The 23,448-nt window shown below is 40.3% G+C and overlaps 1 protein-coding gene and 1 long non-coding RNA gene across 12 annotated transcripts in view; one reads left to right on the forward strand and one right to left on the reverse strand.

Moving 5' to 3' along the window:
* The first annotated feature begins 348 nt into the window (after positions 1-348).
* MAK (male germ cell associated kinase) overlaps positions 349-23,448 on the forward strand; it is a 55,491-nt gene continuing 32,391 nt past the window's right edge. For 4 of the 9 annotated variants that reach the window (XR_006217489.1, XM_042985725.1, XM_015534687.2 and 1 more), the window contains exons 1-6: positions 349-434; positions 7,210-7,534; positions 15,460-15,514; positions 16,176-16,297; positions 20,296-20,375; positions 23,201-23,333. Coding sequence is in view for 8 of the 9 variants with exons in the window: in XM_042985725.1 (XP_042841659.1) it covers positions 7,434-7,534; positions 15,460-15,514; positions 16,176-16,297; positions 20,296-20,375; positions 23,201-23,333 (491 nt within the window). In the remaining variant the exon portion in view is untranslated. The other 5 variants (XM_042985730.1, XM_042985729.1, XM_042985726.1 and 2 more) reach the window with 5 other exon arrangements.
* Positions 8,582-23,448, reverse strand: part of LOC122238558 — a 32,830-nt gene continuing 17,963 nt past the window's right edge. For all 3 annotated transcript variants that reach the window (XR_006217492.1, XR_006217491.1, XR_006217490.1), the window contains one exon: positions 8,582-9,277. This is a non-coding gene — a long non-coding RNA (uncharacterized LOC122238558). The remainder of the gene's footprint in view (positions 9,278-23,448) is intronic.

Here is a 23,448-nt window from a genome sequence, read left to right on the forward strand (position 1 = left end):
AGAGCAACTTTTCCCCCAGGTGGTATATGCATAAACCAATATAAGTACAGGCAACCTGTATCTTTCTCCTGCCCTTTCCAAGTCCGAGAACCAGATTTAATGAATCAAATTCTTTTCTGAAATGAATCCACACAAAACCAAGACAAAATAAAGGGCAAACCAACCTCCTACAAAGCACTGAAAAGGTAATCAAGACTTTCCCAAGCCCCAAATACAAATAGCAGAGAGCACTAGCTCCATAGGCACCGCTGTGCTGACGGAAGCCCCGCCCCAAGGGAGGCGGGGCCCGAAGTGCGGGGCGGGATTTGTCCGGATCGACCACGCCCTCTCTGGGCGGGGCGTAAGCAGGCGGGCCGCGCAGAAGCCCTCGCACCCCCGCGGTTTCCTAGGAGACGAAACACAAGGCGCCAGAGCTTCACAAGGGAGCCTACGAGGTGAGCCGCCTGTGCGGGCAGGTAATCCCTAGCGGGCTGCGGGGCTGCCACCCTCCGTCCGAGCCCAGCCCCAGCCTGTCCGGCGAGGCCTGCCCGGCATGTCCCCTCCGCGCCCTGTCCTACGAGGGCCAACCTCCGCCGAGAGAAGGGGCCTGGACACTGGTAGGGGGAGGGACGGCGGGGAGGAGGATCCGGGAGCGGGGGTGGAGCGGGAGGGGTCCTTCTGCGTCTGCTGCGATCCGTGCTCCCCAGGCCCCCCGGACCACTTTTCCGCGCTCCTCGACGGCGGGGAAGGTTCGGGGCGGGAGGATGACGGCGGGCATCCGTCGGTCTGAGGGACCCGGCCCCCAAACCTCTCCCTTAGGATCCCCCTACTCCCCCCCCCCAACTCCCCCAGTCTCCACCCCCAGTCTGGAGGGGAAACTGCTTTCACGAGTGAGAAGCGGGATCGGGTCTCGGGAAGGCAGCCGAATTGAGTGCCGAACGACTAAAATTAAAAAGGAGGTAGAAAGAAACTGGGTCTAAATTCCGCCCTCATTCGTGCACCCCAAGGGACTCCCAGGTAAAAGCGGGATCCCGGCGCAGGGCCCCAGGACGGACCCCTTTCCCCGCACACCCGCAGGACCCCCGCCCCAGGAGGCTTTAAATCCCTGTCCGCGAAAAAGGACGAGACTCGGCTTAAAGAAAACTTTCTTCCTGCAGATACGATTTTCAAATTTAGGGACAGAGTCGGGGGCGGGGAAGGGGGGAGCAATAAAACTGATTTTAGGGGCTTGTAGTTTCCGTTCTCAAAGGGATTCATCATATTTAAGTGACCATTTTTAATGAGCAGACATCTGTCCCGAGGACAACGAAATTCTCATAGAGTCAGTTATGGGACTTCCTTCATTCAGAAAACTCATTTGGTCAAAGCAGCGGAGGAGGAGCGAGTTACTCTCCAGCCTTTTGGTTTTCCTCTGTGACCCCACCCCCCAGTTCACCGCGGCGACTGGGGAAGGGAGAAACTCCCCCTTCCTCCTCCACCCCCAGGCGGCCACTTAACTGCCCCAGCAAAGCTGGCCTTGGGCAAGGATGCTCGATCTCCGCGTTGGGGTGGTTCTTTGTTTTGTTTAGTTTAATTTGGGAATACCTTGTGAATATTAGTACACGGCACGATTTTTTTTTTTTTTTAATCCTGGCAGCTTTGTTTTCCCATTGTAAAACTCTCCTTTTAATTTCTGTAAATACGTGTCTTACTTTGAGATCTTTTCTTTTCCTTCCTGTTTTGCTCTTCAAACAAGTTAGTGATTTTTAAGACGTTATTATTATTTTTTTAATTTTTTTTTTAAATATAAGTAATGCCAGCCTTGGAGTGATAGAATTACAGTAGGTTCTACAAAGACAAGTTGCAGACTTCCAAAGGTTATCTGTTCAGTGGTTGGCAGACAAGTTTTACCCTCCATTTGCCCTCTATGTTAATCTTCTTTAATCCTATCTAAATCCCTGTTAGCTGGCAGAAGCTCCTGAGAATACAGCTTAAGTTTACAGTAATTGTACACTTAAATAACAATACGAAAACTATAATGGGAGAGAAATTATAAGGGTATTTACTTAATGTAGGTCTGTAATTGAGCCTCTAAGTCTTTCTCTTTAAATCAAAATGTAAGGTTTGCTTAGCCATAGAAAGTCACTAAATATCGTAGCCTTATTGTAAAAAAAATTCCAAGTTCCTAACAGTTCTGTTAAATAAGGATCATAGTTGTATTACATTTACTTGTGTTCTGCCTCGCTGTGTATATCTACATACATATGGAAATATATACACAGTTTAACCCTTGAACAACACAGGGATTAGGGGTGTGAGCCCCCAACAGTCGAAAATTCTAGTATAACTGTTGAATCCCCCAAAACCTAACAGTCCACTGTTGGCAGAAACCTAACTGGTAACATAAAGAGTTAATCAACACATAGGTTGTACGTTATATGTATTGTGTGCTGTATTCTTCCAATAAAGTAAACGAGAGAAAGGAAATCATTATCAAGAAAATCATAAAGAAAATACATTTACAGCACTCTATGGTATTGATCAGAAACAAATCTGCATGTAAGTAGACCTGTGCAGTTGAAATGTGTGTGTTCAAGAGTCAGATGGACTACAGATGGAAATGTTCACATACATAAGATGTCGTGTTGATACATCTCTGTCTTGCAGGATTAGTCTTCTATAGATGAACAGAGAAGAATAAATGTAACCTACGGAGAAATATTATTATGTGTGAACTGGGGACCATAGGCAATGTATGTTTCTTAAGTTATAACTATTGCTTTTGACTAGTAATTCATTTAGGACCTTACTACGATACACCGATGAAAGCAGTTGTTTACGTGCTATCAGTCAGTAGATACATGGGGGAAATTATTTTAAAAAACAAGAAAAACCTTTCGCCTTGATATCTGTGCCTCTTTCCATTAGGCCATTGTCTTTGTATTTTCAGGGAAGATAAGGGACAGCTGGAATGGTCAGCCTCTAACTCTGGAGAACTATTTATTTTCCAATTCAAATGACCCAAAGAGGCCTTTCTAAAATTTTATGTAAAGGTTAAGCAGGGCTCAAACTGGACAGAGGCTCTGAGAGCCACCAATCAGACCTTTTGAAAATCGATGTGATATCCATAATCTTCGTCACCCACCCCATGGCTGGGAAATGGCCAAGTCCCTTGTTCGTTCTTCCCTGAATGTAAGCAGACCCTATGGGATAGCCACCTTCACTTGAAATAAACTGTTCCCAGGGCCGCCAGGGTGGCTCAGTTGGTTAAGTGTCCCACTCTTGATTTGTGCTCAGGTCATGATGTCACCATCGGTGAGATCGAGCCCCATGTCGGGCTCCATGCTATCTGCTTGGGATTCTCTCTCTCTCCCTCTCTGCCCCTTGTCCCATGTGCATGTGCTCTGTCTCTCAAAAAAAAAACAAAAACAACAACACCCCCCCTCCCCCCACAGAACCAAAACAAACAAACAAACTGTGTTTCTAGTGTTTATTTGGAACGTGGATGGTTAGGCTTGGAATGCAGTTTCTATAGCTTCCATTCCAAAAACGGTTGGGGTTTCCAGGCCAGTGCAGAAAGTCATCAATGAGTGAATGATCTGTAATGCTAATAACACCAGTGATGGTGGTGCTGGTTGGTCTTAACAGTGGAAGACAAAGGAAAGGAAAGATTAATTCCACTTTTGGGGGTTAAGTCACCACGAGGGAGAATTTTAACTATTGTTTCTTGCACACTCTCACCTCTGCCTTTCTGTTCCTACCCGGGCAGCTCCCTCTTTCATTCCCTTCTCACACAATATGTCCTTTTCCAGAATTGCCTACATTACTTCCTGCCCATCAGACCTTCGGTGCTTGTCCTCAGTGAGGTATTAACATGAAAGAAAAGATGATGCTATCATCCCATTGAATTTCTGAAGTAAGAAATTCATTCTCATAAGGGAGCTCCACTTAGACTGTCTTCCTCCTGAACTCCTACTTTCTTTTCCTTCACTGTTTCTGGCCTGTTATTTTCCAGTGTCCTTCCGAGCATGGGGCCAGATGCAGGCTCGGGGTCTAGTAGGGTAGAGAGCACCACTAGCAATTTCCATTCAGTAGCATCTGGATGTTTTAGGGTAAGGAACTGGGTTAGGAATCTTCAGGTGGAGGTGGGGGTGGGCAGCTTTCATTGTGAGGCTGCATGGTTTTGAGGCAAAGAGGGGCAGGGATGGTTCCTTGAGCTGCAACAGTTATTGTAAAAGCCAGTAAGAACAGGTTGTTTAGAAGTTGGGGACCACCCTACAAAGAACAAACAGCCTCAAGCCTAATGCAGTTACTAGACTGACTCCATCTTTGATTCTCTGATTATAGACACGTTATTTTATAGATTACAATCCTACTGATACAATGGATATATTCTCTACATTGTTACTCAACCAGAAGCGATCAGTCAACTTACAGAGAACACTTTTCCTTAAAATAGAGAGAAGTGTATGTCTTCTTAAATAAGGTAACTAGAAAAGGTGTCAAGCAACATAACATGTTGATAATGAACTGCAAAATGCTGATTTAATAAAATTCTAAATGATAAGAATAAATACATTTTAGTCCACGTTTTGTTCAATCATAGCACATGGTACAAAACAAACAACCCAGGAGCTCCCAGCTGGCTCAGTCAGAAGAGCATGTGACTCTTGATCTCGGCATTGTGAGTTCGAGCCCCATGTTGGGAATAGAGATTGCTTAAAAATAAAATCTTAAAAAAAAAAAAAGATCTTTCAAATATAAATTTCCTTGTACAGATAAAGGAAAAATCAAGAAAAGCAAATACATGTTTGTGTCAGGAATTGTGCAGGAGTGTTCACTCTATATTAATGCCGTAATTTTTTTTTTATTTGAGAGAAAGAGTGGGAGTGAGGGAGAGGGGCAGAGAGAGAGAGAGAGAGAGAGAGAGAGAGAATCTCAAGCAGGCTCTAGGCTCAGCACAGAGCCTGACATGGGGCTCAATTCCATGACCCTGGGATCATGTCCGGAGCTGAAATCAAGAGTCAGATACCCAACCGACTGAACCATCCAGGCTCCCCTAATGCCTTAGTATTTCGAATCCATGTATAGTATAATGTAAAGACCACTTACAAAAAACTTCATTTTTAGGCAAATGGAGAGTCATTTGTTGGCATCCATTAAGCCCAGTAGCTCAGACTTAAGCTGAGGAAGGACCTCTAAGTAGATATGGAATCTACCACTACTGCTGTGATCTCTTTTTTAAGATCCTGGCTTCAGAGTTAGCACAACCTACATTAATTCGCACGTGACTTTGAAGGGGTTATGATCTACATGAAGTAAAATAAATGGTAAACAAATACACACTCCCTGTCATTTAAAAGCCCCCCAGGGTTCTTCCCACATTTCCTGTGGACAAATACATTCCTGTCTTGGGAAACAACACCATTTTATTGTCCTTCCCTGCACATGTTTGTTTCTTTTTCCCAAAAGTCTTCTTTTGGAAGCCTTGGGTACTTTGCCAACTACGACATGTCTCTGTGGGTCCTAAACTTCTGCACATAATAGAGAAATGATTCCTATGATTTTATTTGGTGGAAATGAAACAGTGTTACAGTGAAAGAAAAGTCATCTTTGAATGAAGCACCGAATTGTAACAGGCATTTTAACACCAACTGTTTTATTTTTATTTTTATTTATTATTTAAAAAAAAAAATTTTTTTTTAACGTTTATTTATTTTTGAGACAGAGAGAGACAGAGCATGAACGGGGGAGGGTCAGAGAGAGGGAGACACAGAATCCGAAACAGGCTCCGGGCTCTGAGCTGTCAGCACAGAGCCCGACGCAGGGCTCAAACTCACGGACCGCGAGATCATGACCTGAGCCGAAGTCGGACGCTTAACCGACTGAGCCACCCAGGTGCCCCAACACCAACTATTTTAATGGTGCCAAGCATTTTATTATCATCTGCAACTAAGCATATAACATTCTGTATAACAGAATGACAGATTTTTAAAAAATGTTTATTTATTTTGAGAGAGAGAGAGAAAGAGCACAAGTTGGGGAAGGCCAAAGGGTCACAGAGAATCCCCAGCAGGCTCTGTGCTCTCAGCAAGGAGCCCTACACAGGGTTCAGACCCACAACCCATGAGATTAGGACTGGAGCTGAAATCAAAAGTCAGATGCTTAGGGGTGCCTGGGTGGCTTAGTCTGTTAAGCGTCCGACTTCAGCTCAGGTCATGATCTCATGGTCCGTGAATTCAAGCCCTGCATCAGGCTCTGTGCTGACCGCTCAGAGCCCGGAGCCTGTTTCGGATTCTGTGTCTCCCTCTCTCTCTGACCCTCCCCCGTTCATGCTCTGTCTGTCCCTGTCTCAAAAATAAATAAATGTTAAAAAAAATTTTTTTTTTAAAAAGTCACATCCTTAACCAACTGAGCCACTCAGGTGCCCCCAAAATGAAACTTTTTAAATAAATTTGTAACAATGTCATGCCATTATAGCCTTCATTTATTTTAGTGGGTGTACTTTTCATATATTTTTCTACAGCTAGATTAAGATGCTGTTTGGGAAGTGTTACAGAACATATGGTATATTCACCATACGACTTAAAAAAAATTTTTTTTAATGTTTCTTTATTTTTGAGAGAGACAGAGATAGAATGCAAGTGGGTTAGGGGCAGAGAGCGAGGGAGACACACAATCCAAAGCAGGCTCCGAGCTGACCCCAGCACAGAGCCCGATGCCAGGCTCAAACCCACGAGCTGAGAGATCATGGCCCGAGCCGAAGTCAGACGCTCAACCGACTGAGCCACCCAGGCGCCCCAACCATATGACTTTTCTAAAATGTGCAGATTCCTGATTCCGAATACAGCTGGCCCAGGAGTTTCACATTAGGGATCATGGGCCAACGAAATGTAATGCAAAAACTTATTCAAAGAATGGATATAGAATAGATGGTGATTTTCCAGTGCCTGATTTGGAATAATATAGGTTATATTCAGTATAAAAGGAATCATACAAATTCAGCCAGTATTTACTGAATATTCATGGGATAAATAACACAGTGCGATGTAAATGAAGATTTCATAAATGAGTATTACCAGTCTGCTTCTGCAAACTCCATTCCACATCGCACAAAGGACTGACTGACAAATGGTTAGCATACTGGCATACATATTATAATTCTTCCCTGTGCTTAGGTTACCAGATGTTTGAAGAGATTCCTTAATGAAAATTCCTTTTATTCATCTTGTTGTTTTCTTTCTTCTCGAGGGTGTTCGTAAGAATGAAAGCACCGTTTCCTTGCCAGATTCCTTATTGCTGTACTTCATGAACCTACGTAATCTTGGGCAAGAGCCTGTGTTTAACGATGACACAGCTGTCACCAGTGTAGCAACAACAGTCCAAGGGAAGAAGACGGCTAAGGAAGCACTTACGTTTATATTCAACAAGGGAGTCGTCTCAGTCAACAAGTTGTGTTGCATTATTTTTCCGAGATGAACCGATATACAACCATGAGACAGCTGGGGGACGGCACGTATGGAAGCGTTCTGATGGGCAAGAGTAACGAATCTGGGGAGCTGGTGGCCATCAAAAGGTACCGTGCGCGACGCGGCCGACTTTGAGCGTCCGATCTTCCTTTGCCCTTTCTTTAGAGACAGGCCTAGCTCGGACCCCATGCTTGTTTGGCTAATGCGGACTGCCGTTCTGGAGAAACACTGCCAAACGGGATTCCCCACGCACGTTGTTTCAGTTTTCTGGTTTGTCCGGCTACATTAATGATCGAAAAATAAAGTGCTCTGCTTTCTATGCCTGAGAAATATGAACTGAAACTGAAGGCGATGTTTGCAAAGTGTTTAGAATTTAAAGTTGAGTACAGAGTAGACCATATGATTGCTTTAAGTTAATAGGCCTTGAAAGATGGTATTCATAGGACCAGTCGAGTTCTGAATGGCATATGGTATTTTCTTAAGCTTACCAATGAAATAGAATTAACTATTATTAACTTAATCATCTTTTTTTTTTTAAGTTTATTTATTGATTTGGTGGGGTGGGGGCAGGGTCAGAGAGAGAGAGAGGATCCCCAGCAGGCTCTTACGCTGTCAGCGCAGAACTGGATGCGGGGCTCGAACCCATGAACCGTGAGATCATGATCTGAACTGAAGTCAAGAGTTGGACGCTCAACCGACTGAGCCACCGAGGCGCCCCAACTTACTTACCTTCTTAAACTATTGTATTTCGTATCTATTATACGTAAAAAAAGTTACTCCAAAGCTTAGTGACTTAAAACAAGAACAAACCTTTATTAATTCACACTGTGTGGGTCCGGAGTTTCGGGGGAGCTTAGCTGGACGGTTCTGGCTCCAGGTGTCTCATGAGTCACAGTCATCCGAAGGCTGGACTGGGACCGAGCGTCCATTTCGAAGGTGGCTCACTAGATGAGATTGCTAGGGCTGCTATAAAGAAGGAGCACAGACCGAGCGTCTGAAACAGCAGGTTGCCTTCTTCACAGCTCTGGAGGCTGGAAGTCAGAGATGAAGGCGTCAGCCGAGTTGGTTTCTTCCGTTGCCTCTCTCCTCGGCTCCCAGATGGCCGTGTTCTCCCTGTGTCCTCTCAAGGTGTCCTAATCTCCTTATAAGGACACTAGTAATATCAGATTAGGACCCACCCTAAAGACCTCACGTAACCTTAATTAATTCGTTCAAGTCTGTCTTTTAAATACAATCACACTCAGTTCCTGGGAGTTAGAACTTCAACGTGGATTTGGTGGGGGGAAATGTAGCCAATAAATAGGCTGCTGTAACAAAGCGGAAGCCACAGACTGTGCGGCTGAAATGAGAGAAATGTACAGATTTTCAGTTTTGGAGGCTGGAAGTCTAAAATCAAGGTGTCAGAAGGCTTGGCTCCTTCTGAGGGCCATGAAGGAAGGATCTGTTCGAGGTCCCTCTCGTTGCCTTCTAGATGGCATTTTCTCCCTGTCTTTCACATGATCTTCCTTCCGTGCATATCTCTGTGTGCAAATTTCCCCCTTTTGTAAGAACACCAGTCACACTGGAATAAGTTCCACCCTAATAACTTCATTTTACCCTCACTGCCACTGTAAAGGCCCGTTTCCAAATCAAGTCACAGTCTGAGGTGCTGGGGGTTAGGACTTTAGCATATGGGTTTGTGTGCAGGGGTGGGCACAGTTTAGCCCAGAACACTCACTCACTGGCTGAGAAGTGGCCTCTTCACATGGGCCTCCACAGAGGGTTGCTTGAATATTCTCATGACGTGGCCGTCGCCTTCCTTCAGAACGAGTCTTGGAGACCAATTGCCAAATCAGCCAAGTGATGGCAATCTAAAATTTAAATGCTTTAACAAATGCTTATCAAGCGTTAAAAACTCTAAAATGTCATGATCGAAAACATTACATGTTTAAGGAAATAGTTTTATAAAATATTGACAGTAGCCATTATTATCAAATAAATGTACAAGGTACCATAACTGAAATGAAATATTTACCGAGTGGGCTTAGTAAAATTCAATACCCATTCATGACTGGGGAAAAAAAAAAAAAAAAAAAAAAAAACAAAACAAAAAACCTCTTAGCAAAAAGGAATAAAAAGAAACTTCCCTAGCTTGATAAGACTTATACGCTGCATCATCTTTATGTCAAAATATCAGAAGTATTGCCAGTAGAGTTGGTTTTAAAGCCAGACTGCTTGCCATATTTCTACTAATTAAGATTGCATTGGTGATCTAATTAATTAATGCAATAAGAGAAAAAAAAAGGGGGGATAAGTATTAGCCAAAATGAGATGAAATCATCCCTATTTGTAGATTAAATAATTGTATGCACTCACACAAATACTTCATTGTATGTAAATTTATATATAAAATGTTTTGAAAGACCTGGAAAGCAACACATACAACTCACGAAAGCTGTGGCCTCTGGGAAGCGGGTAAAAAATGAGGAAGGAGATGAGGTCCGGTGGAATCATGCAACATTATTACCGGTGTTGGTTTTATTTTACAAAATGCTCATCGTGTCTTGTGGGTGGCAAAATCACGTGTGTGTTTCACGGTCCCATTTCGTAAAATAGGAACGAGGCCTCACCTGCAGAGAGCTGAGTAGAGCCTTGAAAGCACTGAGGCGTCTAAAACTGTAAGAAGTCAAATTCATTTGAGGGCTGAGAAGAGGCCATATGCATATAATTTAGGAATGCTTTGGTGTATGAAATTAAAAAAAAAAAACCTAACCAAATAACTTAAACAGGCATTTAACTTAACAAGTAACTTAGAGATTTATTTCTCTCACATAATAAAAAGTCTGGAGGTAGGCAGCCCAGGGCTAGTACCTTGTAAGGTCACCACCTTACAAGACCTAAGTTTTTCATAGACCTAAGTTTTCATAGACCTAAGTTCTGTTGTCTTCAGAAAATAGGCGCCCCACCTCCATCCAGAAGACCTCTGGTTACTTCTCATTGGCCGGAAGCGTGTCACATAGAGCACCCGGCTATTCGGGAGGGAGGCTGGGAAGCTGAGTACTTCGCTGAGCATTTTGTACCCTGAGCTGTGTTAGTAAAGAGGAAGAAAAGAGCGGCTTTTCGATAGTCCACTCACAATGTCTGCCGCTTTCAGTATCTACCATGTGCTAGACCGTGTTCCTAACTTAAGTAAGGACACAGCAAAAACGAATGAGGAGGAGGAGGAGTCATGTGGAAGGCTTGAGAAAAAGTTAAATGTCCATTCAGCACATTAATTGTTAAGCTCCCACCACACTGGTGCTCAGGCCGAAATGGGAATGAGATAGATGAGTTACAGTGTAAGTGAGGAAAACCAACGGATTGAACAAATTATGACGTAAAATATGGTAAGTCGTCTGATGGGGGAATAACGGGTCCCAGGGGAGCACAGAGAAGTGATGCTGGAGAAATGTGCTGGAAGCTTCCCGTAGAAAGTGAGATCTCAAGAGTGAGGGGAAAAAAAATACCAAGAAAAAGAGGAGGGAGAAGAATGCTCTAAGCAGCAAGGATAATATGTATGATGGCCGGGAGGCAAGAGAATAGGAAGGTTTGCGTGGGCTGCATAGCTGAAAGAAGGGTAGGTGGCCCGAGTGTAGGTTCTGAGTGCGGCAGAGGAGGGTCATGAGGCTAAAGGGTGAAGTCACAAAGCCAGGGCAATGAGTTCGTGTAGCTTGACTAGAAGGCGATGAAGGATTTTAAGCAGGAGAGTCGATACGATCCAGTACTGCTGTAGAATGGTCCCTTTGGCAAAAGAGCGGATACCTGATCAAAGAGGTCAAGGCTGGACATGAGGTGACCAGTCAGGAGGCTGGTGTAGTCCTCGTGGTTAGAGGTGGTGGTGACCTGATCTAGGAAGATAGCATCGGGTATGGACAGAAGCGGAAGCACTCAAGAGACATTTAGGAGCCAGGCTCTGTAGAAACTGGTGACTGGCATGGCGGAAAGGAGGAAAGCATGTGGAAGAGTCCGGGCTCACTCCCGGGCTTCTTGCTGAAATGCCTAGTGATGGTGCCGTTCTCCATGACAGGGGAAATCACAGGCTTAGCGGTAAAGCTGGGTTCACTTGTGGACATAATAGCTTTAAGGTGCTTATAGGTAACTGAATATTTGCATTCAAAACAGGTCTGGGCTAGGGGCACCTGGATGGCTCAGTCACTTGAGCGTCTGACTTCAGCTCAGATCATGATCTCATGGTCCGGGAGTTCAAGCCCCGTGTCGGGCTTTGTGCTGACAGCTCAGAGCCTGGATCCTGCTTCAGATTCTGTGTCTCCCTCTCTCTCTCTGACCCTCCCCCGTTCATGCTCTCTCAAAAATAAATAAACATTAAAAAAAATTTTACATCTTATTGGCTAGAAATGGATCACATGTATTATGGATCACCTTGTATTATCTGCTGCCATTTAAGAAAAAAAAACTGCAACACCATTCATTCTCGTGGTTAGCAGTAAGATCCTCTTATCTCATTAAATTTAAACTATTTATTAAACTCTCTACTTTTTAAGGACTTGAAAGGCAATTCTATTTCTGACGGTCTCCTGTTTGGGGGATAGTTCCTCATGAGCCCATCTGTGAGCACAGAAATTCATCCATTCATGTAGTAAATATTTATTGAGCACTTACTGTATGCCAAAAAACTGATCTAAGCATGTGGGGGTGTCCCCAAGGAGCTTACATTTGAGGAGAGGGGAGGACTCAACATCATAAGTAAGTATTCGACAGTATGTTAGAGGTGATAATAAGTGCTATGGAGAAAAAGCAGAGTAGGAGCAGTAACCTAGCAATAGTACTATCCTTTTCTTAAGAGGATGAGTTGGGCTGGGGCACCTGGGTGGCTCAGTCGGTTTAGCATCCGACTCTTGGTTTTGGCTCAGGTCATGATCTCACGGTTTGTGAATTCAAGCCCCACATCAGGCTCTGTGCTGACAGTGCAGAGCCTGCTTGGGATTCTCTTCTCTCTCCCTCTCTCAGCCTCTCCCCTGCTTGCATGTGCTCTCTCTCTCTCAAAATAAATAAACTTTAAAAAAAAAAAGATGACTAGTTGGGAATAGATGATTAGTTGGGCATAGCACCTTAATGAGTATAAATGAAATTCTGATTCACTAAGGATATTTTAGAAATAATAGCAGTGATGCCATTCATGTCTTATTGTCGCTGATCACAGATATTGACAAAAACAAGACCATCCAGTATTTACTGAGTGCTGAACGAAGCAGTTTACAATAACCTTTTCATATGCAGTGGTTTCTACTTTGTAGCTACAGAATTTGAGGCACAGAATCGTCAATGGGCAATCTGTACAAGGTCACACGATCTGTAAGCCACTGAGCAAGGATCTGAATCCAGCATGGCAATGCCACAGCCCATGTTCTTAAAAAAATTTTTTTTTTCATTTTATTTATTTTAGAGAGAGAGAGACAGAGACAGAGAGAGAGAGAGTGCACAAGCAAGGGAGAGGGGCACAGAGAGAGGGAGAGAGAATCTTAAGCAGGGTGTACATTCAGCGCAGAGCCTGATGTGGGCTCAGTCCTACAACCCTGGGATCATGACCTGAGCCAAAATCAAGTGTCTGACGCTCAACCGACTTAGCCACCCAGACACCCCACAGGCCACATTCTTAGCTACCATGGCGTGCTGCATTCATTTACTCATTTCCTTACCCTTGTGTATGACACTCTTGTAAGGGCTCTGAATAATTCCTACAGGAATTAGTTTAATCAATAAAGACGACTTAAGCTTCCTGAGAATCTTCTAGAACATATCAGTAGGAGATTATACTACTAAATGAAAGCAGCAAGGCATATAGAGTCTTTATTTTCATAATCCAGCCTTGTAATTTCTATACACGAGGAAACTTTTTTTTAGAACGTGAATCCTCTTTTTTCTCGTGTCCCATTTTGCACGGTGACTAAAAATCTGTTCATATAAAAATACAACTTCTACCTGCGGTGTATATAGTGGAATTATTTTGTTGCCTTTATTACTTTATTACTTTTGGTATATTTATCCCTAATGGTAACACTGGGATGGAAGAGGGAAAGTAAAGAACAAAATTCAAGAAAGCTATTTCTGGGCAACCTACTGGATGGGAGAAGATATTTGCAAATAGTATATCTGATGAGGAATTAATACCCAAAATATAGAAAGAACTTATACAACTCAACACCAAAAAAAACCAATCCAAATAAAAAATGGACAGGGGACCTGAATAGACGTTTTTCCAAAGAAGAAATACAGATGGCCAACAGACACACGAAAAGATGCTCAACGTCACTAATCATCGGGGAAATACAAATCAAATCCACAATGAGATACCACCTCACATCTGTCAGAATGGTTCAAATGAAAATGACAAGAAGTAATAAGTGTTGGTGAGGATGTGGAGAAAATGGAACCCTTTCGCACTGTTGGTGGGAATGTACACTGGTGCAGGCACTGTGGAAAACAGTATGGAGGTGCCTCAAAAAATTAAAAATAGAAATACCATACGATTTAGGAATTCTATTACAGGGTATTTACCCCACAAAAATGAAAAACACTAATTCGAAAAGATACGTGCACCCCTGTGTTTACCACAGGATCATTTATAATAATCAAGATATGAAAGCAACCCGTGTCCCTTGATAGATGAATGGATAAAGAAGATGCGGTATATGTGTGTGTGTGTGTGTGTGTGTGTGACAATTATAGATATAGATATATATTATATATATAAATTAATATATTATATAATTGATATATAACTTATATATTATATAATTTATATATAATTCATATATATCATATAATTTATATATAATTTATACATATTATATAATATATATTTTTATTTATATATATGTATGTATAAATATATATTGGATGTAATTTTATATATTATTATAGTTTATATAATATATATTACATTTATACAATATATTTATATAATATATAATTCATGTAGTATATATAATATATACTATTAATATACTAGTAATATAATATATATGCCTGTATAATATATATTATATATTTATATATTTTAATATATACTTTATATAACTTGTATATAAAAGTATATATTAAAATATACTTATATACCTATATAAATATACTTATACTTACATAAATTTATATAAATTATATATATAAAGTGATAATTATACACACACACACACACACACACACACACTCCAGAGGAATATTAGCCATTAAAAAAGAATGAAATCTTGTGATTTGCAATGACATGGATGGAGCTAGAGAGTACTATGCTAAGCGAAATGAATCAGAGAAAGACAAATACCATATGATTTCACTCATATGTGGAAATTTTTTAAAGTACAGCAAAGGGAATAGTCAATAATACTGTAGTTACATTGTATGGTGACAGATGGGGACTACACTTATGGTGAGCATTTCATAATGTACATAATTTTCGAATCCCTATGTTATATACCTGAAACCAATACAACATTGTATGTCAACTATACTTCAAGAATAAAAATTAAGAACAAAATCCTTTTGAAAAGAAAGCTATTTCTAAGGTTTGGTTACTTTTGAATTTTTATTGACTTGAATCACTTAACTTTATGGGCTTCCTGTTTAAAGCTGGGGTAATGATACAGAATTTGTCAGATCAAATTATTTTACTACATTTGCTCCCAAAATTTATGACTTCCTTCCCCTCTCCACCTCAGTGTTTCATATTTATCTGTTAAGTTCTAGAAAGAGATTTGGAAGAGGCCCTGTTAGAAAAACACAATCAACTGATTAGAGACATGCTAGAATTCACCCAGAAAGGAAGATTAATGGTAATACTTTCACCATTGTGTTTAAAGCAGAATTTCAGGTATGACATAAGTGTGAACCTGTACCAAACAGCCTTGAGATATACAGAAGGGAGGTGGCTCCCTTTTAAGGAGGAGGAAGAGAGAGATCATAGCTTGCCCAAAATGGAAACTAGAGTAAGAAAGCCAACAGTGTTATTGGTGTTGGAAATCCAGTCCCTGTACACTAAACTTGTCTTATTTTATTTCAGGATGAAGAGAAAGTTTTATTCTTGGGATGAATGTATGAACTTGAGAGAAGTTAAGGTAAAAAGCCTACAGATGGAAAGAACCCAAGGAGGCCTTAACTCTGCCTCACCCTGTCCCACTTCTGAAGATGGCTGCTAAAGGGGTTGTTCTGTTCTTTGTAGGAAGCAGTCCAAAGATAACTGTATTTCTTACGTTTTTTTTATCCTCCTACGTAAAGTAATTTCTCATTCCCCATCCAAATGTCAGTGGAGAACAGAAAATAACTCTACCCTCATATTTGAAAGTATACACTCTCACTTTTAAAAGAGCACTTTCCTTCATGCTGTCAAAGGAAAGACAACTTTTAACAACTACAAACCATTTCTTTCTATGTTACGCTGTATAACCTGGATACATTTTTGGAGACATTTGTATGGAATGTCACACAGTTAAGTCAGAAAAAAGTTAAACCTGTTGAATAGACGGGAGAGACAAAAGTGACAGATTGAAACGTTTGGTGGGTAACATCGACTGTTTATGTTGGCCCTTCCATTCATTCCTGGAAACAATCACTGCTTACTTTAACTTAGTCATGTAAAATATTGTAGACACTGAAACTTAATTCATTAATGAGTTCAGAAGATCACTTAAGGTAATTATCACAGGTAGCACTGATGAGGTTTTGCCAACTTCTATAACTTGGCTTTAAGAATTTTATTGCGTATTTGCTGTGCTGCAGTCTCTGAAGAAGCTTAACCACGCCAACGTGATCAAACTAAAAGAAGTTATCAGAGAAAATGATCATCTCTATTTTATATTTGAATATATGAAAGAAAACCTCTATCAATTAATGAAAGACAGGTATGTCTTTATTTTACAAAAACCATAATTTTTTCCCTGTTACCTCCTCTCTGAGTTCCTTGGACCCCTTCAACACGTCACACTTTACAGCATGAAGGGTTTGTCACCCCGAGAGTGAATCTTAACTAATTAGCTGATATCTTCATAACTTGAAGAAGAACCAGCTATGACACAGTCACCATTTTTCTGGTGTCATCTCGTAAAAGTCAAGGTAGGGACACCTGGGCGACTCAGTCAGTGAAGCATCTGACTCTTGATTTCGGCTCAGGTCCGGATCTCGTGGTTCATGAGATCGAGCCCTGTGTCGGACTCTGTGCTGACAGCACAGAGCCTGCTTGGGATTCTGTCTCTCCCTCTCTCTCTGCCTCTCCCCGACTCATGTGCTCTCTCTCTCTCTCTCTGTAAAATAAGTAAACATTTTTTTTTTAAAGCAAGTAAAATGGGCATTAATCTCCCACATGTGACCAGGAGCTACCACCAAAATATTAACCTCCCCGAGCTCGTGGCACATGACTGAAGCTCTCTCTCTTCACGCGTTTAGAAATTAAAATGGGGATTTCTTTGGAATTGGTAACACATTAAGTCGTATCATTCACTTAAATGTTCTAGTAAATGGACTTACTAGATCCCTTCATGAAACCTGCTTCCTTCCTCCCTTCTTTCATTAACCTTTCACAAAGTGCCGGAGAGAGTAATGAAGCAATGAAAATTTTCTCAATTTTGTCCAAGGCCAGCTTTATCACTGAGCATGCAACTGTAGACAGGTTTTGTTTCAAAAAGTATAGTGTGTGCGTTTATATGAAATATTTATCTTGATTTTTTTTTTCAAGTTTATTTATTTGCTGCGCTGACAGTGGAGAGCCCACACGGGGCTCAATCTCACCAACCATGAGATCACGACCTGAGCGGAAATCAAGAGTCAGATGCTTAACCAACCGAGCCACCCAGGCGCCCCCATTTTACCCGCTTTTAAAGCCAGAGGTGTTCAACAAAAGATCCTATAATACTTTATAAACACACTTCCCAGTGGAATGCTGATTGCTATCTCTGTATCTCTTTCATACACACACACATACCCACTCAAAGTAATCCTTAAGGATGGTGAGTGGATTTTTCTTTAATCACATTTTTCCTTCTTTCAAAACATACTTATTGAATGCCTTTTATGCTCCACAGGCTAATGTCCTATCATTAATAGCAGTTAAAATAATGGCAAAGAAAATTTCAACCCCTCAAATCAGTGTTTATTTTTCTCCAGCTCTTTCTGGCCCATGGAAACAGGCATGCATGGTTTTTTTTACTTAGTTTCAGTTTTAGTGGTGATAACTTTTTTATTTGATCGATTCACTTACAAGCGTTTTGTTTTGCTGATACATAATCTTCAGTTATTATTGTTAGTATGTTCTGTTAAATGGCTATACATGCTTCACTCCTCTCTTTTATTTAAAAGAAATAACTATCAGGGGGAGAATACGTTAATTATACTGTATCATACTGATGAGATTATTTTGTAGTCATTAAAAGTGATAATTATAATGAATATGAAAATGCCTATGAATGGATAATAAAACAAATAAAAATTATAATTATGTAACATTGAAACGTAATATAAAAGTTATACATGTAAATGGATTAGTATTGGACCAGAATACTGAAAAATCAAAATAGTTTTTTAACCAGGTGATGATGGATAGTCCTAAATGTTTGGCTTCTAATAATCATACTCTTTAAAATGTATGAAATGATATATTGAGATATAGATGTGGAAGAAAAAGATATATTTAAAAAAAATTTTTTTAATGTTTATTAATTTCTGAGACGGAGAGAGAGCATGAGTGGGGGAGGGGCAGAGAGAGAGGGAGACAAAGAATCCGAAGCAGGCTCCAGGCTCTTAAGCCGTCAGCACAGAGCCCCACGCGGGGCTCAAACTCACAGACCACCTGATCATGACCTGAGCTGAAGTCGGACACAACCCACTGAGCCACCCAAGTGCCCGAAAAAGATATTTTTAAAAAAAGATATAAAAGATTTAAAAAGTAAATATAAATATTTAAAATGTTATACTTTCATCTGATTTTAAAAATATATAAATCTGTGCTGAGTGGATAATGCGATAGCAAAGGAACAATAAAAATAGTCAAGTTTGGAATTTCATGATTTAGTTCTGGATTTCTAAATTAAGTGGAAATAAAAATGATACTGTTTGATGATTATTCAATGTAAAAGCGATAAATTTAACAACAGTTGTACATGGCAAAGAGCTATTTGAGGCTAAGTGGCTTTCTTACACTTTGTTTTTGGTAGCTTAACTTCCTGAAGCATTATTTTGAGGATCAAGATTAATTTAAAAGCCTTTTTTATTCACGTAATCTTTTTTTCTATTGTAACTGAAGGCCAATGTATATAAACCTTTGCTCTGATGCTATAACTGTACCTTTAATTTATAGCACTCATTATATAATTTAAATTGTTGGCAAGGATAAAAATATTTCGTTTTTTTTTAAATGTGTTTTAAAAATATTTCAATAATATGGGGCTGGCTCAGCTGGAAAGACATGTGACTCTTAATCCTAGGGTCGTGAGTTCAAGCCCCATGTTGGGTGTACAGATCACTAACATAAATAAATAAATAAATAAATAACTTAAAAAAATATTTCAATAATATATGATCAATAGTATTTTCAAGCTTTATATAAGATCAGTGTGTATCTTTCTCTATTGTGTGTTTTCAGCCCATTTGGTGAGATATTTTAGAACATTACATAAGCATATAATATAGTTAACAATGTAATATTCAGAAATAGGCCATTTTCCATATGTTGAGGGCATTTTGAATAAACATTCGAATCCAGGGGCGCCTGGGTGGCTCAGTCAAACGTTAAGCGTCAGACTTGGGCCCAGGTCATGATCTCACGGTTTATGAGTTTGAGCCCCACGTCGGGCTCTGTGCTGACAGCTCAGAACCTGGAGCCTGCTTCAGCTTCTGTGTTTCCCTCTCTCTCAGCCCATCCCCCACTCGCTCTCCATCTCTCTCTCTCTCTCTCTCTCTCTCTCTCAAAAATAAATAAACATAAAAAAAACCCACTCTAACCCAATCAATCACGCTGTGATAAAGATGTTAGAAAATGTTGAAATTATGATGAGCTTTAAAAGCTTAAAATGATTACTTCTAAAACACTGCTTGGTTTCAGGGTCAAAGAGAATTAATTCATGTTAACAACTCATATGTTTCAGTCTTAATTTAGGCTTTATTAGGGTCTTTATGTAAATACCATATAAAGCTGCACCGTCCAATACTGTAGCTAGTAGTCACATGTGGCTCTCGAACTCCTGAAACGTGGCTCATCTGGACTGAGATGTTCTTTAAAGGTAAAATAAAAATACACACCAGACTTTGAAAACTTGGTCCAAAAAAAAAAGTAAATTCATTAATAATTTTTATATTGACTACATGTTGAAATGATACCTGGTATAGATACTAAATGAAATACTGTTAAAAATTAATTTCACCTGTGTCATTTGTTTTAATGTGGCTACTAGGAAAAAAGTAAACACATAAGTGTTTCTCATTTGTGGCTCTTAATATATTTTTCCATTGGACAGTACCAGTAGGCAATACAGAACTGAAGCAGTTATGCCCCTAAAACTCTTAAAGCCTCTATCACACAGATTTGCACACCTGGCTTCCTTGACTATTAGGAGTTTTCCAATTTACTTTGCTTCTCTTGGGACAGTTTAAAATTTAGCTATTGAATATTCGTGCAGATACGTTCATTACTGGGTTTGAGTTTCTACCGAACATCAACACAAACAAAAATTCTAATGGTCACGTTTCAAATTTACAACCTTTCAACAACTATAGAGCTACCTTTAACCAGCATCGTGAGGCTAACAGGGGCTCCGAGGGAGGAAGAACATCTCCTTTCTTGTTTGTTTTGGTTGGTTGGTTAACAGAGTTACACGACTCTTTGACTGTTTATTTGTTCGTGTCTTCACAGAGACAAGCTGTTCCCTGAGTCAGTCATCAGAAATATTATGTATCAAATATTACAAGGACTGGCATTCATCCATAAACATGGTAGGTTTAAATTTCATTTCCCTGCCTCTTTAGATGACTGTCAAGGTCACGAGGTCACGTACAGGAATTGTCCATAAACTGTTAAATAACGTTCTATTGAGTAACTACAACTTTGGAGTATGTGCCTACTATATAAAATGGTATTTCTGTAATCTCTAACTATCTTCCTCCAGAGCAGAATTTGTTAACACTTTGATCATCAGCTGTTAGTCCCAGTTACAATAAACCCATCCTATAATCTCCTGCCCTGATTTTACCTTGGAAATGAAAACAAACAAAATGCCCTTCTTTTGGAAAAGATCGGAATGCTTTGATCACATGACCCCTTATTAACGTTTAAATAGTTTAAAGCACCCATGATATGGTGTTTTATAGTTTTCCTTAGTATTTACATTTAGTTGTTTCTGTTCTTTGTGTTTCATATTGTTGCCGGTTCTGTTCTTTGAATGAAATTAAGGAAAGTGCTTGGTCTTATTTTTATGAATCTCTCATTTATGTGATCTTCATTTATAGTCTTTTATATACCTATCAAACCAAAATAATTAGTCCAAAAAGTTAACATAATTAGTATGAAAGTTTTTAGCGAACATTTGTTTAGAATCACTAGATGTTCCGATATTAAATTGGAAGGGTTTGTGCCAGACCACCGCTGCGTTCTGAACGGAGGCATTTGGAAATCACCAGCATCAGTCTCCTTTCACGTTTCATCCCATAGTTTATATGAGAAGATATGAAAGGAGAAACTTTCCCCTTTAACTGTTACACGAGATAATTTAATGTCTAAAAATGCTATTTAAGGGCACCTGGGTGGCTCAGTCGGTGAGTCAGCTGACTCTTGATCTCGGTGCGGGTCATGGATTCACGGTTCGTGGGATCAAGCCTCGCATCAGGATCTGTGCTGATAGAGCAGAGCCTGCTTGGGATTTCCTCTCTCCCTCTCTCTGTTCCCCTCTCCCACTCACGTGAGCACATAATCTCTCTCTCTCTCTCTGTCTCTCAAAATAAATAAACATTTAAATAAATAGGTAAAAATGCTACTTATGTATTCCACGTAAGCATTGTCAGAACATTCCTGAATCCCACTTTTTGGTCCTTTAAACGTCTAAAACCTACGGTAACATACTACAACCCACTGGTAAAAGCCAGTCATTTGTTAATTACATGGAAATAGAGGACATATGCTATTTTAACTGTTCATAATGGATTTTCCATCTTCAGCCCATTTTGTAATACTGACCAGCATGGTAACTCGTGATATTTGCCTGAGTTAATTTATGCCAGTAGAAACCAATGTGCAGAAAAATCAAAAGCATTATGAATTATTTGATTTTTGGAAAGACTTTTGTGATTTACTGATATTTTTTAGGTTAGGAATAAAATTGGTTTAGATTCCTTGGGTCTATAGGAGGAACTCCCAGCAACGTCAGAGCATAAGAGATTGCAGGAAGAAGCTGGCTTGGGGCTTGACAAATTAAAAGTAAAGAACACGAATGGTGTGCAGTTGGCTCCACAACTGACGACAGTGACTGGGGACGCCAGACTCCAAGAACAATAGATATTTTTACAGAAGCTACATTATTCTTGCTACAGTGGACAAGCATCTCAGATGTACTACTCTGAGCAAACATTTTTAACATAGTGGCTGTCCCAAAATAACACTAATATTTTAGTTAAAATAGGACCACGTTACCAATACCCTTATATTAGTGAGAATGGGGAAAACGTCAACTGTACAAATATGTAATTGGTTTGATTCTCTACGATTTTACGGATTATGTCAGTCTACTCACCACCACGTGTGTTCCTGTTCTTGTCTCCGCGGTAAAAAAAAGTGCAGTGTATTTCCCTTGGAAGTTTGTGAAATGGATCTCAGAACAACTATTTTGAGTAAGAAGTACCAGATAACACTGGGTACAAAACTGCTGTGATGTCACCAATGTAGAGCCCACACTGGCTTAGAAGGAATTAGAAAAGCTTAGGCTTAAAACTCGGCTTAAAACGTTCAGGCTGAAGCTACGTGAAACCTGCTCCCAAAATGATCACCTACAACAGACCCTACAAGGGACCAGGCCCCCTCTTGAGTCTCCCGCCTCGCAAGGTCATTGGAATACAGGCCACCCGCGTGTCACCGGCGTGCTTTAGATGGCCCTTAGAAATGTACGAAGAGGGTTTTCATGTCCTTCTTCCTGGGTTTTCTGCCTCGTGTTCACTGACCTGCCTTTCAGCTTCAGTCACCATTTATTTTACATACTGAATTGGTAAATAACCATTATAATTATTGGGCTTTTCAATAAAGCAGCTACCAAGGGAGAACTGAGCTGGTAAATAGAACAACTGCAAATGAAAGAATTGGCTAAAGTGGGTGCAGTTGCGTTTTCGTTTAATGGACTTTTCAAATAAGTGACGTCAGCCTGAATATGCAGCTTTCCTCGGGCTTTGATTAGGCTCCTTCTCTTCTGCCCTCCCCCTCCTCATCTGCTACACAACAGTGACCATAATACGTCCTTAAGATGGTTGTGCAAATTAATGGAGATAATCATAATGTGGCAGTGTCTAGCTCAGTGCTTGAACTTACGGGATTCACAAATAGAAATATGTGTTAAGTGGGAATTTTTAATGTCCTTAGGTACAGTGGGAACTTTCTTGCCAATTTATTTTGAACGCAGGGTGCCTGCCACCTTCACCTTTTAGACAATAGTTAGGGTTTATTTTTTTCCTAAGTTCACATTCCTAATTACAACAGAGAAGTTCAATTATATTTTGTTTAGGTTTCAAGTATGTTTAAACGTGATGATCAATTATTGTTTTCCCTCTCTGTTCCCAAGGTTTTTTTCATAGGGATATGAAACCAGAAAACTTGCTTTGTATGGGCCCAGAACTTGTGAAAATTGCTGATTTTGGACTTGCAAGGGAATTAAGATCACAGCCACCATATACTGATTATGTATCTACCCGATGGTGAGTAGTTTCATGCAATTCTGTAGAGGTTTATGTCCGTGTTAAAGTTTTACCACAAAAGATCGTTACATCGCTTTCTGGAGGTTCCATATCGAGTATTTAAAAGAAAATATAA

Source organism: Panthera tigris, chromosome B2 (genome assembly GCF_018350195.1).
Source record: "Panthera tigris isolate Pti1 chromosome B2, P.tigris_Pti1_mat1.1, whole genome shotgun sequence".
NCBI classification, from domain to species: domain Eukaryota; kingdom Metazoa; phylum Chordata; class Mammalia; order Carnivora; family Felidae; genus Panthera; species Panthera tigris.